A 20307-nucleotide genomic window follows, 5' to 3' on the forward strand; every position below is an offset into this window, starting at 1 on the left:
GAGTAAATAAATTAATAAAATCTAAAAATTCCTTTGAGGTTAAATTATTTAGCATTAACACTTTAAATATATGAGATCCGGGTTCATTTCTGGTGGGAGATCATGGCTTGTACTCTACTTTAAGCTGTAGGTTCACATCTGATTTGGACTAAGGAGGGACGCTAAACTGTGAAACAAGTAACCATTCTGAATCATTCTTCGTGTTTTATAGAGGCATCAGGAGATGTTCCCTGAAGTTTCTTACCACGTGCGGAGGAAGAATGCAACCCCTGCTTTGGTGCTAGTGTTAACCAACCCGGTCACTCTGTTTTACACCATTGAGAAAACTGTCATTATAGATGCACCAAGAAAGCCGTGACACGTGAACACACGACCCTGCAAACTGTCAGAGACCGTCTCTTCCTGGTCCCTCTATAAGAAATTATTGTCCGACTAATTGAGGAGATAGCAAAATAATATTTTCCTAAATGAAATAACTTCAAATTAGAAAGTACCAATAGTGTTCTTGAAGTTCCAATTGTAACTACGGTATGTTGCGATCTTTAAAAAGTAGCTTGCTTACTACAAATCGCAGTGAATTTGCTATCTTTATTACAGAGTGATAAATTTATACGTTAAGACCATATTAATCGTAAGACTCGATAAACTTTTAAGAAAAAAAAAAGTTTGAAAAGTTTCTCTCTCTCCGGTTTAGTAATTAGTTAATGAGGTTACCGTGCCTGCGAACGTTTAGACATAGTTTTAGCACTGTGTTGTTATAGATTGTAATTGTAATTATGACTTAAAACCATCACTAAAATTGTAGTTATCTATCAGCAATTTCGCAACTACGATATTATTGTGTATCCTCAAATATGGATGATCTTAAGGAAATAGTTTAAATATATCCCTTAAATATATCAACAATACAAGTCAAGCTATAAATGTGCTTACTATGAATCCATTGTTCTTCCTTTTTGTCAACACTCCTGTGTTGCGTAAGAAATTTTATTAGCTTCTCTTTATTCATTTGAAAAGGAAAAATATCATTCTTTCTGGTTTCACAAATTGCTTTCTAGAAGAAGCAGACGCTCAGGGGTGTAGTCAAGGGGGGGGGGGCATCGGGGCTGGGCCCCCCCAAATGGTTTCCTGTCCCCCCCCCCCAAATGACCAGCTTTTAAAACATCATAGTAAAATTATCTCGCTTCATTCATTTAAAAGTAACAAAGTTTATTGACAATTAATAATTTATGGTAAAATAGTAAAGAGAAATATTGTTTTTTTCCATACCGATCGAAAAATAGTAGGGTGGGTGCGCCATATATGGAATACGTTCCTAATATGAAATGACTATTTTGTCTGCTAGGTGCTGCCACCGAATATACTTTATGTAAACTTGTACACTGTGTCAGCCTCTGTCTGCGCATGAGTGGTTTGCTGCCGAACGATAACATAACATTTCCTTTTGTTGCAGAATAGTTTTTTGAAGAACTTGAGTTTTCCGGACGTACATTTCCAGGCTGCTGAATATACGCAAAGAGTCATATATTATTGTTGAGTTTGTGATATTTAGATTACATATATAGTGTACCATAAGGCCATAAAGATTCAGTATACAGAGAATCACGTAAGCGTGTGTAGGAAGATAACTATCCAAAATGGTGATTTTCCTAATATGGAATACCAGCAGGATCCTAATATGGAATATTCCTAAATAGGTTCATACGTATGTGAACTAGAAGTGAAGAAGAATAATTGAATTGTAAGTTATATTAGACCTGACATTGTTTTAGACCGAGCATTAGGAAAGTCTCCTAGTCGAAACGTTTGGCATTTGTGTTGTGACTGTTGTCTGTCTACAGGGTGTCCATAAAGTCTGGATACATGGGGGAAAGCACAATTTAGCCAATTTAATGCTAATGAATAATATTTTCTACATTATTTCCGTGCTGTTCAATGCATAATTTGATGCGCTTTGCAAAATTAAGGTGAACTCGATGGATAGGTCTGAATTGCCGTCGATTTCAGCACACCGACTGGTAATGCGTTCTGTCAGGTGATTTAAATTTATAATCTTCATCGAATAAACTTTCTCTTTAAGCATATCCCAGAAAAAGAAAACAAGTGGAGAAAGGTCTGACGAACGAGGGGGCCACTTCACATGACCACTTCTTCCAATCCAGTGAGGGAAATTGTCATTTAACCAATCTCTAACAGCTGCAGCAAAATTGGCAGGGGGACCATCCTGCTGAAACCAGTCTGAAAGTCCCTCACTCAAACGCTCAATTTGAGGCATCAGTTTCTCTCTCATCATGTTTAGATAAGTCTCACTAGTTATATGTTCATCAAAGAAGAAAGGTCCTAGCACGGAACGGGGTTTGTCCAATATACTGCCTGTTTCTTTAAACTTGGTGATTAATTTCCCTACAGCAGTAAAACAAATAGGTTGACAATGGGTGTCGAAGGTTAAATTCTTGCGCAATTTTGCGATACGACCGTCCTTTTCGTCCACTTAAGAGTACCAACTCGACTCGTTCTTCTTTAGTCAGTCATCATTCAATCTGGAAAAATAAAAACAAATTACTAGAATTCCCTATTTCCCCAGACTTTATAGACACCCTCTATGTGGGTATCTGTTTGTGTGTCTGTGTGTCTCGCGATAACTCCTGAACACATAAACCATTTCGAATAAAACTTTTACAGATTAATTATTGGTTCAAATGTCTCAACTACCGTGTCGTCTACAGTGTTAAGTGAAGAGAACAACACGACAGTACCGATTGAAGTAGTGAGTCCGCTATCAGAACTACAGCCACAGCATTGCAGCACACGTAGTCGAAAGCAAGGTGGGCGAAAGTACTTATGAGTACTCTGCACAAAAACGATTTAAAAGCTGCCTCTACTTCATCACAACGGGCCTTTACCTCATCATTGCAAATAATTAAAAATATGTTTAGCTTTCTAAGCCCCACCCAACAAAATTCAATCGAAACAGCCAAAGGAAAGGACTTCACACTACTACAAATTAGATAGTTAATCCGAAGAATCAGTGAATGACTTTAACGAAAGTAGTGACAGTTTAAGTGATCCTACTGATGATGTTGACGATTATGAGGAAAGCTAGCATTGTGGTAAATTGTAGTCGCTCAGTGCGGGAGAGGGAGATTGGTTAAAATGCCCAGTTTGTAAAAGATAATCCCACGAAATGTCTCCCGTGAAAGGTGGAAAAAAAATATGTTTGTGGCCATTGTTCTGCTAAGTAAAATTGGAATCAAAATTTGGACGCCTTAAGACATGCTAATCCAGTATGTTTGAACTTTTTCTTTTATATAGTTTTTTTTTACTTTATTTGTCGCACGTAGTTTGATTCTCGTTCTATTATTTTTATTATTGGTTGTAGCTAGTAAACATGCTTATTCCAAGTTAAAAGATATTATAGCTACTCCAAAAGTTAAAAATAAGTAGATATTATAGCCTATTACAGTAATTTACAAACATAAACCTAATAATGAAGAAGTCAAGTCGATAATTATCTTTGTACTGCGTAAAATTCTGGTATTTCTGCTGTTTTATATTTTAATTATCTTAGGAATGTTATGTTATTTTATGTGCACTTGTCGCATAGACCTACCAAATATGATATATAGGCTGAATGCCTACAACGCGACGTTTGGATAATTCGAGCATAGGCATGATCTCTGCTCAGATCACCTATCCTGAGTGAAGTTTTTCTGGTTTTCCTCAGTCCTATCAGGCGTATCCCGGGATGGTTCTTTCCCTGAGGTCAGGATCGAGTCCTTTCCAATTCGTAGACTTATCTTAAGGGCCGATGTGATCTCGGAGTTGGGCCTTTGCTCCTTTTCTTGAACTAATAAATAAATTTATTTCTTAAATAAGCAAATAAATTGCTCGAATGCATTGCCCATGCTCAAATTATCCAAATGCCGCATTGCAGGCAGACGCGCATATTTTGTTCTAGTATTCCATTTTGAGAACAGGTAGTGTTCCATATTAGGAGCGGGGTGTGCCTAATATGGGAAATTGAGTTTCTTTCCATTTCGTAATATTGTAAAAAATCAATAATGTGGAACAAACTTTCATACCTGTATTTTGTTTTACAAAGGTACCACAAGTATCATGATGTATAATATTTTTATTCTGGAATACACGTTTCTGAGAAATAAAGAAGAAACAAAAAGTATTCCATATTCGGTACCTTTACCCTATAGTATCTCTTCCTTATACCGATCGAAAAATAGGATTACACAATTTACTGCGATTTATATTTGACAGTTTGAAGACAAACGTTTTAACAAGGTACTACAAATACAACCATAAAACAAAGGTATTAAACTGATTTGTAAGTACAGTATATTTTTATATGCTTTAACAAGTGTTTTAAAAGACATAGAGGATGGAAAATTTGGTGAGAAACAATGCTTTTATTCAATTTGGATTTCATTCGCTCTCTCTTTTATTTCTACTCAGTAAAATAATTGATTTTTTAGTCACGAATAATAAATATTTTTGTCAGGAAACCGTAAAGAAATTAAGTGAAATTTCAAAAGAAAATCAATCTTGTGTAGATAGGTTCTGTATACAAGGTCTTAAATTTAAATATTAAGAAAAGTTTTGTTGCTTTTTCACCCACCACCTTCGAACATTGATATGTCACCTAACCCGGAAGATCAAAAATAGTCCCCATCAGCATCGACGACCTTCTGAAAACGTTCTGGAAGGCCATGGAATCCATCGCGGTAGAACTTGGTGGGCCGTAAAACGAAGAAAGTATCAGGTGCATTTTGGACTTTTACTAGGGATTTGAACTGGCGTCCTCTAAGGTGATTGTTCAAAGAATGGAACAGGTGATAATCGGACGGTGCAATACCCGGGGAATATAGTGGTTGCAATATTGTTTCCCATCCAAGGCGGAAAATGGTGTCCTGAGTCATCTTAGCCACGTGGGACTTAGCGTTGTCCCGTAAACGAGGACCCATTTGCAATTCAGAAGCGATGGCTCCAGAGTTTTGAGTTTTTGTTGAGCACAGCTCAACTGCTGGCACTACACAGTTGCATTGATACTCCGACCAGCTGGTAGCAGTTCCCGATGCACGATGCACCAAACACACAGAAGGACCTTATTCTGGTACACTGCTGGTTTCGGCTGTTTTGAAATCGGTTCATGGGATGCTAACCAATGATGACGGCGCCGTGGAGCTTCGTATAGGACACACTTTTTACACATGTCAACGCCCTGTCCAGAAATGGCTCCGAAACAGTAAATAAACACAGGCGACTGCCGCGTTGCCTTCTGGCCCGGAGTCAAAATATGTGAGACCCATTGACCCAACTTGTAGTGCTTCACAAGTTGATGGATGTGTTGCCGAATGGTTTCTCCACACACTGAATTGTAGTCCCAGTTCCTCTTTGTACATGTGTTGGTCTTCTGGCACGTGGTGTTTTCGGGTGTGTCGTCATCGTCCTTAAACTTGTTAAACCATCGCTGCAATGTCCACGTCGTCACGACACTCTCAACAAAGGCCTGGCATATCTTCTGTCCCACTACAGCGGAGTTTGACCTCCATTTGAACTCGTTCAGCATACATGCTCTTATGACGTTCTGTGGATGTTCCATGTTCCCTCTGTCTTTACGCAAGTTCACGGTGTGTCTGAATTGCCACAACCAGGTAGTATGTTGGATATACCCACACCAACAACTGACGTTCACCTTATCTGCACTCGCATTCAACTCACGGTGTGAGGTCCAATTGAACACAGACCTCCACGAAAAGGGACAGAACATTCTTGGTTACCTTTATATTTATGCACAAAAGTATAGCGTTTGGTCCCGGACAGTAGTTCTTGATTAAGCATTTTCCTTTCTTTCACCTCAAAAACACTAGCAGCAACACTTTTTTTGGCTTTGTACATTGTAGCTGGCCCCCCTTCAAAAACGACGGCCCCCCCTTCACGAACCTGCTGGCTACACCCCTGCAGACGCTGTTGAATGAGATCAATGATGAAGATTATTATCATTGAAGAAAAATTCCACTTTAATTTACCATCTTCAATCTTCATGAACTCAACTACACACACACAGTATTACATTAAGACTCTAACAAACACATATGTTTGCTTCAAGGGCAAGTTACGACTTAATAAATGCCTCTGTTTTCTATAACGATTTCAGAAAACGGAATTTCAATACGTCGTGTTGTTTCAACACCAGTTTTATTAAGCGAGCAAGAGATTAGCAATAACGTTGTAGTTTGAGTTAGGAATTCTACGGGTAGTTTTCGTAGTGAAAAAGGAAGAGAAAATATGTTAAAATAAGACGAGAAAGGACAAAAAGTGCTATATCCCTCAACTGTCTTGACAGTTATACTTTTATATAATTGAGAACAACTTAATATGAGTTACATTCATTTTAACAATATATATAAAACTACAATACTTGTCACCGCAGGAAAGAAAAAAATATATACTGGTAGGCCCTATGTGGTACTTCATATCTCGATAGCTACTGGCCGAAACTAAACGAAAATTGATGGGCAAATAGCCCATCATCTAAAAAAATAAAGCTCGCTATATTTGGTGCCCAAGCTCCGTCAGAGATAGCCTCGATTCGGTTGGGCTCGACTCAGCTAGATTTGTATGTGGTAGTTTATTTCTTTGTAACTATCGGTCAGATCTGAACCAATTTTGGTGGAAAGTAGCCTATCGTATGAGGGGTAAAGCTCGCTATATTTGGTAGACGAGCTCGGCCAGGAACAGGTTTGGCTCGGCAGTAAAGGATGTGTTCCACAGCTTTGCATGTCGGGAGTTTCTGAGTTCGGTTTACCTCGACTTGTATTTAAGATAAAACGTGTTGGGAGATGCTGAAGCCTTTTTTCACATCCATAGAGATCACTGGAGTAAACAAAGTCTATAGATATTGCAAATTCGATAAGCGTTGTTGTCCTAAGTTTTTAATGATAATCGTCAGATATTTATATTCATAGCTACAATATAATTCTGTCCGCAATTCTTGAATCTTTTCTGGCTGAAGAAATTGGCGCGTCTTCAAAATTACACCTGAATTCTTTGGATCTAGAGAAAACACAAACTACTTGACTTTATCAAAATTCTCACATATTCAGTTCATAATGAAAAGAAAATTTGAAGTAAAATTTTAGAAAAGCACCAGTGAGAGATGAGTAAAGGGGAGAAAACGGAATTGGGGGCAGAATAAATGGATGAAGAATTAATAAAGTTAAAAGGAGGGCACAGAAAAATTATCTTTGTTCCCATCTGAGAGAAACGTTTGATATATCGGACACTTTCGGAGAGCTCGTGTTTGCTCTAAAAGAAGGAAATGTATACCAAAAATCTAACTCAAGTTATAATATTGATAATAATTTAACATTGCAGCCATAAACGGACCGTAAAATATTCCTCGTTATTTTTCTAGAGAATACTCCAGAAATTTGCTCAAGAAGAAATAAATCTGTAGAGATTTTGTTCAGGTATTCACGTGTGCATTTGTTCATGTATCGCTAAAGGTCACAGGGAAAATACTTTTTTTTTTTTTCGAAAGGCGTTACTACTTCAAGGACATGAACCGCTGTTACAAAAAAAACGTAAAGTGACCCAAATCTAAACATACCTTGAGTACTTAAGAATATTTGGGGTGATTTAATCTTCGAAATATCTTCTGCTCTGGATATGACATTGTTGCATGAAAATGTTTACTTACCTGTATACGAGCCTCGTTGAGTTTCGTAGTTCTCGCGAGTTCTTCTCGGCAATAAATGTCCGGGTAGTGTGACTTGGCAAACGCTGCTTCCAACTCAGCTAATTGCTCCTGTGGAAGACAAGAAATAAAGATAATTTTTACTGTAATAATTTGTAGAAAATGGAAACATACATATATAATTTCCTACATATTTGACCTTGAAAATGAAAAATGTAAAATTTAAATATATTTTGTAATTACAATAGTGTACTAAACAAAACTTAATGAACAGACGATATATCACATAATAATTTAACCGTACGGATGGAATCCATCTGTAATTGAGAAACTTTTTTCAAAACGCATAAACGTAAATTTGACCAACTGGTTACGTTATCAAAAGAGCCAAATTCTTTAGACAAGGTAAGCTATGATCTGTTGTTGACCAATTTCTTCAAATACTTTCAAAATGAGGAAATTTATTTTCAAGAACTTGGCGCAATTGATATCATAACTTACCTCGGCTAAAGAATTTGGCTGTAGAGATAACTTTTGTACTCGTTCCAAACTTGGCTTCTTTTTGACACGAAGTGTTTTGGATTGGGATATTAGAACTTTCTGTAGATTTAACTTTACTAGTTCCTGCACTCTGTATAGCTTATTTCATTGTATTTTGGAGTAAATAGTTTAGGAAAAGATAAGATTTCGAACCACCAACAGCACATTCACGTTCAACACAACTTTCTTTCATTTGATATCCCAAAATTTTATGTGTGATGTTTTAAAATTTTGGCTCCATTTCTTTAAGATAGCCGAAAAATATATTACACACGTTTACTCGTATGTTTAATTTTAGCCCTTTTGGAGCCAGGTCATTTCTGACGTTTTCCTACATTTTCAGTTAGTTTCTTATTGCTCAAAAACATTTTACCCGATTGATATGGTTAAGGCCTTGTTTTTTAGAAGAAGGATGTGGCTATTTTGTGGTGTAAGTTACATTGCAGTGTTTCCAACAAAAGGGAAACTATTGAGGGGAAATAAAGGGGTGAAAATTTACAAAAAATTCCCTACACGAATTTCAAGACTTTTGTAGCTTGCACCACTGTTACCACATGGGTCCAAGTCACCTAAAAATTTTTTTTTGTGTGTTGACAAGGAACAGTGAAAACCTGAAGTCACTGGCTGACATACAAAGAGAGAAAGAAACATCTCTGAAATCATACACATGAAATTTCTACACTTTTTACGCCTCAGAAGCAAAAATCAACAGATAAGCCGGGGCTACAGCTTCCCTAACTATCCTATTGAAACTTTTTATGGTACGTTCTGCAGACTAAAGAGGAGGCTTTCAGGTAGTGGTACGCTTGTTTCAATGTAAAAAGCAAGATGGAAATAATAGAGAAGAAAAAAGAGAAATTTTCCGAATTTTTCTCCTAAAATCGGGATTTAATTTTTTGGCTGGAAACGCTGAAACCAGAGAGGTGCAAACTATTTTAAAATAAACCTTGGTACCCCTTGGTAAAATAATGTATCCTACAAGTATCATGACGATATCTAACAAAGTAAGCATGAAATTAAAAAAAATATCTCATTCTATCTCAAAAATTCACCATTTTCTTACCATTTATAGAACATGGTTTATTATAAACCTCAACTGTAGTTCCCTTAATTACCTTACTGAAACTTTTTATAGTGCGTTGTGTAGGCTAAGGATGAAGCTTTCAGACAGTGGTACGTTTATTCGAATGTAAAGAACAAAAGAGAAATAGAGGCATAAAGAGGATTTTTTCAAATTTTCCCCTAAAATCGGGAATTAAAATTTTCTGTAGCTGGAAACACTGCTACCAGACAGACGCAAACTATCTTAAAATAACCATTGATACACCAATAATATATCCTACAAGTACCACGGCGATGTTTAAGGAACAAAACTTCTAATTACAAAAAATAGATTACAGCAAAGAGAAAAGTAAGGACAAAACTAGAAAAATCAAGGATTAGCACCTAAATACGATTTTTTCTTGGGCCCCCTAATTACCCCATTGTAACGATCTGTAACCGTTTTGGTTCAGTAAGGACCAATGTTCGACTGGCGTAAGTTGACTTGTGTTTGGACGTATAGGTACGAATTTATAAACTAAAATTTGGATTTTTTTGCCCAGATTTAGGGAAATTTTAATTTCTCTAGTTGGTAATACTGCGCGCGGGCCGATCCAATTGATGTCAACAATTAGGTATAACTACGAGGTATCTACCTTAGGGTGGAGCGAAATGGAGAGTAGATTCTCAGAAGTTGTCCAACGAAATAGCACTAGATGTCAAAAGTTGTGTATTGACTAGTATAACATTCGTGAATTTTTTTATTATATTTGTACTTCATTATCATTCCCCAGAAGGGACTTCAAATTTTGCAATTTTTAGGAAAATTTGAATTTTTTGAAAATATTGATTTTTTAAAAGCTGCCCAATGAAATCGAACTATGTAACAAAAAAGTTGCATAATGACGAGATTGACTACACCATTCATTATTTTAAAAATAATTTTTAATTCTTTTCAAAAAATTCAAATTTTCATAAAAATTGCAAACAATTAAGGCTCTTGCGGGGAATGAAGTACAAAACTTATGAAAAAATTACGAATGTTATACTAGTCAATACATAACTTATGACACCTAAAGCTATTTAATTTTGTCTTTTTCGCTCCAACCTAATCTACCTGACAAGTCTTAAGATCTCTCTACAACGAATGAAGCTACAGGGAGAAAAGGAAAAAGAAAATTCGAAATTCGAAATTTCTTCAAGTTCTCCAATTTTTTTACTTTGGGCTGAAATTTGAGAAATTCGACACGCAGAAGAAAAAAACTAATATGATAAACTATAGTCCAACCATATTTGGCCCAAAAAAATTATCCCGATATCTTAATTAGTGTGAACACAGGAGCGGATTTAAAAAGTGGCGCACTCGTGTTTGCCACTTTGGCCACCTGGGTCCAAAAGGGTTGTTATACTGATTGGAAGAGTATTGACTTAAATTTATAGCAAAATTCATTTTTGTGGGAATTAGTTCCATCTTTTTTTTTTTTTTTTTTTCATTTCGGCTGTATTAGTGGGGTACTGTCTGGAACTTTGATTATGCTGTTTCCCTTTATACAATGAGACTCGAAATGTTGAGAATTTTCTTGATATGTAAATGTTACGAATATCAATGTGCAAAGTTTCACATTTCTAGTTAGTAGTGAATATAATTCGTTTCAGTAAAGAGCCTGGGAAAAGATACCGTAAAAAATATTCAACAGTTGTTCAATTTTCCCCTTAGTCAGCAGTAGGCGCGCACCCAGAAATTTTTGTTCAGAGGTGTCCAAGCTATGGGAGAGGGATCCAATACTAAAAGTCATTTTGCTATGTAGTAGTGAATGGGTATTATTCTGTACCCGAAAAGGCGATAAGTAATTGTAAAATATTTCCACCTATATTTTCAGATAAGAATGCTAGAAGATAGAAGAGAGAACTAGCCATGTAACGTAGGTTCCTGTCACCACGGCATGGCGCGTCCTCAGGTTGCGGATCGAGAAGGTCCCTAGAAATAGAGGTTAGCTGTGAATATACTGAATAAGCAGTCGCGGACAGACGACAAGGAGTGGTCCTCTAGCTTGGGGATTTGGGTAAGGCTAACAATCTCATTCTGTAAAAAAAAAAAAAGCATTTGTTGAGAAACATTCACAAAAGCCTCGGACAAGGACTGATAACTTGGACAAGCGATGGCATTGTAAAAGAAAATGGGCATGCGATTTGGAACATGGAATATTAGAAGTCTTTATAGGGCAGGGGCGTTAAAATCCGTAACGAGTGAGTTAGAGGAATGCAGGATGGACTTAGTAGGAGTTCAGGATGTTAGATGAGAAGGAAGTGGAACTGTGAATTCCGAAAATTTTACGTTCTCTTACGGGGAAGGAAATAAAAATCACCAGTTAGGAACAAGGTTTTTCGTTCACAAACGAATATTACCAGCAATTAAACGGGTTGAATTTGTCACTGACAGACTTTCTTTTATTACTCTTAGGGGACGGTGGTGTGATATTATTATTTTAAATGTACATGCCCCAACTGAAGATAAGGATGACGATATAAAAGACAGTTTTTACGAAGAAGTGGAACGGATATTTGACCAACTCCCGCAATACCATATGAAAATTCTACTAGGGGACTTCAACGCGAAGGTAGGACGAGAGGATATTTTCAAACCGATTATAGGGAACGAAAGTCTGCATAGGGAAAGAATGAAACGGTGTTAGACTCGTGAACTTTGCAACATCCAAAAACCTAATCATGAAGAGTACAAAATTCCCACATCGCGTCATTCATAAATACACTTGGACATCACCAGACGGAAAAACACATAATCAAATTGATCACGTTTTAGTAGATAGAAGAAGGCAATCTAGCATAATTGATGTCCGGTCGTTTAGAGGAGCTGATTATGACACTGATCATACCTGGTAGCAGCGATAATACGAGAGAGATTATCGTTGAATATAGGTAATATTCAATGGCCTAAAACGGAGAGATTCAATTTAAAGAAATTAAAAGAGAGCCAGGTAAGAGAGGAATACCAGATCGAAATTTCGAATAGATTCTCGGTTTTAGAAGATTCGGAATGCACTAGTGTTGAGGATACTTGGATTGAAATTAGAGATAGCATTAAAAATTCAACAAAAGAGAAACTGGGACACGCGCAAATACGTAGGAACAAACCATGGTTCGTATAGGAATGCATTAAACTATCAGAGAAGAGAAAACAGGCAAAATGACGCTGGCTACAAAATCCGAATGAAAAAACTACACAAAATTTCTCAGATATCAGGCGGGAAACTTCCAAAACTTTTAGAACAAAAAAACGCGATTTTCTGAAAGCTAAAATTAAGGAACTTGAAGATAATAGTAAAAATAAAAATAGACGGGCCATGTATAAGAGGATCAGCGAATTTAAGAAAGGCTATCAACCTCGTGCTTATATATTAAAGAAATCTGATGGTACAGTTCTCACTGATAGGGATAGCATCTTAAATAGATGGAAGATTTCTTTGACGATTTGCTGAACACGCAGCCAAAAACTAATGTGCGTGAAGAAAAGGAGATACACAGCGCAGAATCGTATATTCCAGAATCCAACCGAATAGAAGTAGAAACCGCTATAAAGAAATTAAAGAAACACAAATTTCGGGTGTAGATGAAATTCCGGCTGAGTTAATTTTAGCTGGAGGCGAAAAATTGTGGAACAAGATACACAAACTCATTATCCTTATCTGGAACAAGGAAGAATTGCCACAAGAGTGGAAAGAACCAATCATTGTTCCAATTCACAAGAAAGGCGACAAAACTAACTGTAATAATTATCGAGGCATTTCTCTTCTGTCAACATCCTATAAAATCCTTTCAAATATTCTATTAGCAAGATTGACCCCATCTGCAAATATTCTATTGGCAGATGAAATTATTGGAGATTATCAGTGCGGATTTAGACGAAATCGATCAACTATCGACCAAATATTTACCATTCGCCAAAAATTCCAACCGGCCGTAGAAGATGGGAATACAATACCCCGGTACATCAACCATTTATTGATTTTAGAAAGGCGTTCGACTCGGTTAGGAGAGAAACATTATACAACGTTCTTACGGAACTTAGAATACCGAGGAAACTAATTAGATTAATTAAGATATGTTTAAATGAATCCCAAAGTAAAGTCCGGGTAGGAAAATTTTTGTCCACGAGCTTTCACGTCGAAAATGGCCTGAAACAAGGAGATGCGTTGTCGCCATTATTATTTAACTTGGTGCTGGAATACGCCACATGAAAAGTCAAAGATAGCAACCAGGGCCTAGATTTGAACGGTATTCGCCAGGTTATGGCATATGCTGATGATGTAAATTTAATAGGGGATGATAGGAGAACAATAGAAAGAAATGCAGAGATCTTATTAAACGCTTGCAGGAACATGGATTTAGAAGTAAATGCAGAGAAAACTAAATACATGGAAGTGCGTCGGGACCGTAATACGGGAAATTATGGATGCGTTAAAATATTAAATAATACTTTTGATAAAGTGGATACTTTCAAATATTTAGGATCAATATTAACAGATGAAAATCATATTCACGAAGAAATTAAATGTCGATTAAAAGCAGGGAATTCGTGTTACTACTCGGTTCAAAATCACTTGTCGTCGCGAATTCTGTCGAAGAATTTGAAGCTTAAAATACATAAAACGGTAATCATGACTGTTGTTCTGTATGATTGCGAAACATGGTCGCTTACTCTGAGGGAAGAACATAGACAGAAAGTATTTGAGAACAAGATCCTGAGACGAATATTCAGACCCAAGAGGAACGGGAATGGGGAATGGCGGAAACTTCATAACGAGGAACTACATAATTTATACGGTTTACCCAACGTTGTTGGGATCATCAAGTCTAGGAGGCTTGGATGAGCAGGTCATGTAGCTAGAATGGAAGAAAGTTGAAACGCTTTCAAAGTCTTGACTGGAAGACCAATCGGAAAACGACCATTAGGAAGACCTAGGCGCAGATGGGAGGACAATATTAAGATGGATCTCGCAGAGATAGGAATACAAAGTAGAAACTGGATGCAGTAGCTAAGGAAAGGAGGCAGTGGAGAGCTTTTGTGAACGCGGCAATGAATCTCCAGGTTCCATAGGCCATAGAGTTAGTTAGTTTTAGTTAGAAGATTACTTTTATAGGAGAAAGAGTACAGATGAAGTGTAAGATCAAATTTTCATGCAACATCAATCATTTCCCTGTTAAACAAGTATAGCTTTATTGAGAAAGTGTACAAATGTATGTTGTGTTAGGAAGTTTCAGGAGGAGTCGGAATCAAGTGGACCCCCCCTTATAGGTGCGCCTCTGGTCAGCAGTAATGTCTTGAAAATGACCATTACGATTACACAAAATGAGGTTTCGAGCGATTAATTTCTCAACCTCCTATGAGCTTAAGGTTAATTAGTTTTGTAGCAGATTGCATTACTAGTAAACAGACTGGGCATGAAGTCTCAGTGGTAGAACACTCATTCATCATGCTGGGGTCCCTCGTTCAATTCTGGATCGTACCATGTGGACTTTGTGGTGAACGGGACCTTTAAGTAATTTGAAATTGGTTCGGTATCAGTTGTAACAACAACGGGATAATAGTACGAGTTAATCAGCATTAATAATGCTTTTACTTTCCTTTCTAACTTTATTTTAGTTGTTTTATTATTTCACATTTTATATTTATTCACCTTGTTTGTACATATTTTGTTTTTTCAATGTTGACTTCAAGAGTGATTTCTTTAAAGATAGTTTTTCTAAATAAAAAAAGAAAAGAAAAGAAAAAGAAAAGAAACTTACTAACATCATTCAAAGTTAGCTAATCTAGTCAAATTAGATGTATTTGGGAGTAAGCCTAGACATCCAAAATAACTAAACGAAAGCTGCAAGAATATGAAGTATTACTTATATTGTACTTCTCACAAAAAAAAAAAAAAAAAAAAGAAAAGTTCTCAAAAATCCTGTAATGGATGTTAGAGCTGTGTCTAAATTCACATTGAAATCTTTTAGTACATGTAATGTCTCATAATAAAACCCAAAAGTTTGTTTTTATGACTAAATGAAGAGAATGGATTGAAACATTTTTAGAATAAATTATGCCATTTAAGTGGAATGTTTCCTTTAAAATATTTCCACATAAACTGATATATATATATATATATATATCAGTAAATATCTCCTTGACTATAGAGTACTATTAAGTTTGTGTACATTAATAATGTAGACCATTATAGTAGATTAGAAACGACATTTGGGACATTCAAAGCAAAAGGGATTCAAATCCAATTACCAAAGTTGTTAGAAAAAAAGAGGCTTAAAATTTGTACACTCCATTTAAATACATGAAAATATAAACACATATTTTTACATTGTAAGAGTTATTTGCAATATCTGAAAATTAATCTTTTAAGTAATGAAAGAGCATCAGATAGAGATCTCAAATCTGAAATATGTCCGGAGTAGACAAAATTGGATTTGAATGCTTTTTGCACCGAATTCTTCATTTGTTTTATTTCTCTATTACGAAAAATATGCGAGTTCTTTCGTATTTTGTTGGGGAGAATGTGGGTCCATAAGATATTCTGGATGAAATATTGTTCTCGTCTCGTTTTGATTTGTAGATCAAAATCCTTTAACTCTTGTTATAACTGTTTCAAATTACAGGAAATCAAAACAACAACAACAATAATAATATACACAATAAATTCATCATCAATACAGGTATTCTGCCATTATTGGCAGGTCACTTGCTGTAACTGAAAAGCTTCCATGCTCTATGGTTTTCAGCTAACCTCTTTGTCTTCAGGTGTGATTTTTATTTTATGTTATCCATCAACTGTAGGCTCCTCCGCTCAACCCAGCTAATTCTCTTGTTCTTCACCACACTCACCTTTCGAATTTCTAATCTTTTCTCATCGCTTTTGCGTAATAACCATATTTCTGCCCCATACAATACAACACTAGACACGAAGCCCTTTATGTGTCTTTTTGATAATTCTATAAATTAGCACAAATAAGGTAAAACATTAAATACCGAACATATACGATACCGCCATGATACCTATTGTTGTTTCACATTTAGTTCGGATGCTTATGATGTACAGGTGAAGAATGTATTTCACTGCTATTGTCAATACTTTTTTCATTAGCATTATATTGAATTTAACTCACTCGTCTCGTCATAGCGTTCACCTCTGGTGCTTGGGATCTCGGGTTCGATCCCAGCCCCCGCCATGTGAACTTTGTGGTGGACAAACACCGTGTGCGTAGGTTTTCTCGGAGTTCTCCCGTTTCCTCCCACTTTCTTCATTCCACCATTTCATTCATCACTCATCATCACCGTCTCCTTTAGCCTAACCGGCATAACCATGGGACGTAAAACTCAAAGATTTTTCGTCTCGTCATACTCACATTCTATTTCTAGACCCAAGCTCGCAAACTAACCGTACATAGAACATTCAAATACATTTACTTAGCACTCATAATTTCTTGTGTATGACGTTTTACAATTGCACATCAATTGCTACCAGTATTGTAACCAGTACTAATCGTTTTTTCATAGTTTGTTGCCTTTCTAACTACACACGAAATGAGTGCTGATGTGCAGCATCTAAGATTAGAAGGAGTACTGTTAGATTAAATTTCCTACCGACTTTCTTCTTCGTAACGGTTTTCAAATAAACATAACATCTTTCTGTGTCAAGGGTTGTTTCATAGCCAGGAAGATTTATTTTCTATTGAAGAGGTCACTGGAGTTAATGACACATATTCAGGACAACACGTCGATCTAAGATTGTCAAGACAGGAGCAAGACGTAGCAGATACACAAAAGTTTTTACAGTGGTTTCGTGGCTACTATTCTTTCAATAAATGTTTAATTGAAGATGCATCTTTTTCTAGCGGAATTGTTAAGGATAACTTCGTGAATTGCAATCGAGCTTATGAAAATGAATTTGATTCTCTTAAGAAGACTATTGGTAAGCTTTTCAGTGAAGCTCATTTGCAGTGCAAGAACATGATCAAATCATTGGTTACCTTTAAATAATAAAAAAAAAAAACAATAAACAACGAAGACACTCTACAGCTTATATATATAATGTTGTGCATTGTACGTAGCAATGAAAATCTGTCAGCACAACTCTCTACTATTGTTAGACATCTCAATGAGGAAAATTTGTGGATCATCTCTCTTTTGTAGTGTTAATCTAATATATAAACTTAACAGTGACTCACTTGTGACTTCGTAACTCTTGAATCACTCGATTAATCTCAATCAAATTTTCAATATAGATGAATTTCGAGCCTGATAAGTTTCGCTTAACAGCCTACGGAAACATACGAACGCAGTATGTGACTATTTCGTGGAGCCTTACGGAAGATAACACATAGAATAATATTTGATTAATATGAAGGAGAACCTAGCATAAAAGATGTGAACCATTCAGAACAAAGTTTCGTACTTCTATTGAGGAAGATGTTAAATGATACGTATACTAAGTAGTTGCAGACACAGACACTTTTACACTGTTACAGTAAAAGTTACAAAAGTAGCAGCAATAGGCCCATCGGTAATTGTTGGAGAAGGAACAGATCTCCTTCTGCTGTTAATTACACATGCAACAAATCAAATATTCATGTTAATGCCTGATAACGACTGGGAAAGAAGATCGCATATTCAACATTCGACTGTTATAGACCCAATTAGGCTATATGAAACAGTATGTATATATGATTTTCCTATATGTATTCTTCGGATGTGATTCTACTTCTGCTCATTTTAAAAAAGAAAAATGATAGCATACAATACTTTCAATTAGATACTGAGATCATCAAATAGAGGCCTTCAGTTCTCCTTCACCTTTCTCTGGTGCAACTGATACCACAGAAAACGCATTGCTATATATGAAGCAAAAGAAGAAATAAACCTCAACAACAAGACATACAGGGTGTTTCAAAACAACACCGACAACGTTTGGAATGTGATTCCTAATACCAAGATAAAGTATAGACCAACCTGGATGCACAAGTGCTTCCCTTCGGAGTTATAGGCTACCAAAAACATGAAAACATGAACTCTAAATGTCTTTAGCTCCAAAACTATGGGACCTACCGTAGTCGAGTCAAGACTTCACTTAGGAACTAATATGTGCCCTACCCAAATATCTATGTTTCCGAATCCTATGGTACTTCCGCAAAAGTTTTTACAGACGGAGTTTGGCTGTGAGCATATAATTTGAAATACTCACAACTACCTCTATAAAAATTGTTTCGGAATTATCGCAGGGTTCTGAAATATGGATATTTGGATAGGACACATATTAGTTCCTGTTGGGAGTCACTTGGTGCAGTTCATTTTAAGGTGATATCCAGGAAGATGTTGGGAGTGAAAGTGTTAAAAGTTAGTGGCTAGATTGTATAAACAAAAGAAGAACGTAATTAAGATTAGAACAATGGTTAAAAAAATTAAAAGGGTAACTAGGTGATTGTTTATACAGTGAAACCTGTCTTTAGCGGAATCGAACGGGACTTGCAAAAATTTCCGTTAAAGTCAGGTTTCCGCTTAGTGGAGGTAGACCTTTCCTCTTAAAAAAATGCATGCTTATAAATGGATACTGAGAAAATATATTGCTCTACGTACATTGTTCGATTACAGTACTTCTTTCTTCTACGAATAAATACACAAAAAATTAAAAGGAATACAAAATATACTCTGCACACGTTTTCTTATTTTTCTAATAGCCAAGTAGGGTTTTCCGTGTACATTGCGGCTTGGCTGCTTGACTTTCCGCATACACTTTAGCCTGAGAAATTATACTAAGTGAATCAGAATCATTTGTCATAAGACAATTTTTTCAGTTCCTTTAAACTTCTGAGAGCATTTTGATATGTATTTATTCTACACTCTTCTTCGAACTCGGTATCGTATTACTCTTCTCCTCTATCTCGTTTTCTTCTTTCCGACATTCCGTATGATTTTTGATTAAGTTGCGGGGATTAAGGACAATTTGTGGGGGTGAATATGAGTAGTGGTTGGGGAAGGTAAACACTGTCCAGAAATATTTAACAAAAGAACTAACATTTTATCGCAGACAGTGTAATGTATATGTCTCACAAAATGTCTAAACATCTAAACGCTGTAGTCCGGAATTCAGAATTTTCCGTTAAATGTTTATTTTTTTTTCGTTAACACAGTTTCCGCTTAATGAAGGGACTTTTTACACGTTTTGTTCTCCAAAATTCATGGGACCGTGAAATATTTCCGTTTAAGACAGTTTTCCGTTTAATAAAGGGTCCGTTAAAGACAGGTTTTACTGTATGTGTATTTAGTTGAGGACTGAAATGAGCCAGATGTGGCTGAAGTTGTTTGTATGTTCAAGAGGCATTATAGCCTAGTGTGGCTATTGTTATTTTAAGTGTATTGTATAGCCAGGTGTGGCTTACATTACTGGAATGGTTTCCAGAATACAGGAAGGTTCCTGTTTAGTAGATGTAGTGGTATAAGTGAAGATAGACCGGAAAAGAAAGTGGTATAGTCATTAATTTGTAAAGCCTATTAGTTTAAGAAGTTAATTAAAATAAATACCTTGGCATTAACTAATTTTGGACGACCTAACGGTTTCTAAGTAAAGTATTAACCGGCCTACGGTAGGTCCCATAGTTTTGGAGTTATGGGCCTTTAAATTTAAGTTTTTCATGTTTTCGGTAGCCTATAACACCGAAAGGAAGCATTTGTGCACCCAGGTTAGTCTATACTTTTTGTCTTATCTTGGTGTCGGGAATCACCTCCCAAACGTTGTCGGTGTTGTTTTGAAACATCCTGTATATATTTGAAAACCCTTTCCAAGAAGAGAAACGGTGGAAACTTCAATCTTACAGTACTTCTTCTAACATCTCATCAGCACTTATTGCATGCATAAAAAAAAAAAAAAAAAAAAAAAAAAAAAAAAAAAAAAAAACCAAGGACGACAGTGAAGACAAGTTAGATTACTACTCAGAATGAGGCTGGAAAC

The 20307-nt window shown here is 36.2% G+C and overlaps 1 protein-coding gene across 1 annotated transcript in view; it reads right to left on the reverse strand.

The window, feature by feature from the left end:
* LOC145694188 (homeobox protein unc-42) overlaps nucleotides 1-20307 on the reverse strand; it is a 291671-nt gene that overhangs the window by 155993 nt on the left and 115371 nt on the right. Inside the window, exon 3 of the mRNA XM_081770301.1 lies at nucleotides 7715-7822. Within this exon, the coding sequence (XP_081626427.1) occupies nucleotides 7715-7822 (108 nt within the window). The remainder of the gene's footprint in view (nucleotides 1-7714; nucleotides 7823-20307) is intronic.

This window comes from Thermobia domestica, chromosome 9 (genome assembly GCF_964235325.1).
Source record: "Thermobia domestica chromosome 9, izTheDome1.hap1.1, whole genome shotgun sequence".
Lineage (NCBI taxonomy): Eukaryota > Metazoa > Arthropoda > Insecta > Zygentoma > Lepismatidae > Thermobia > Thermobia domestica.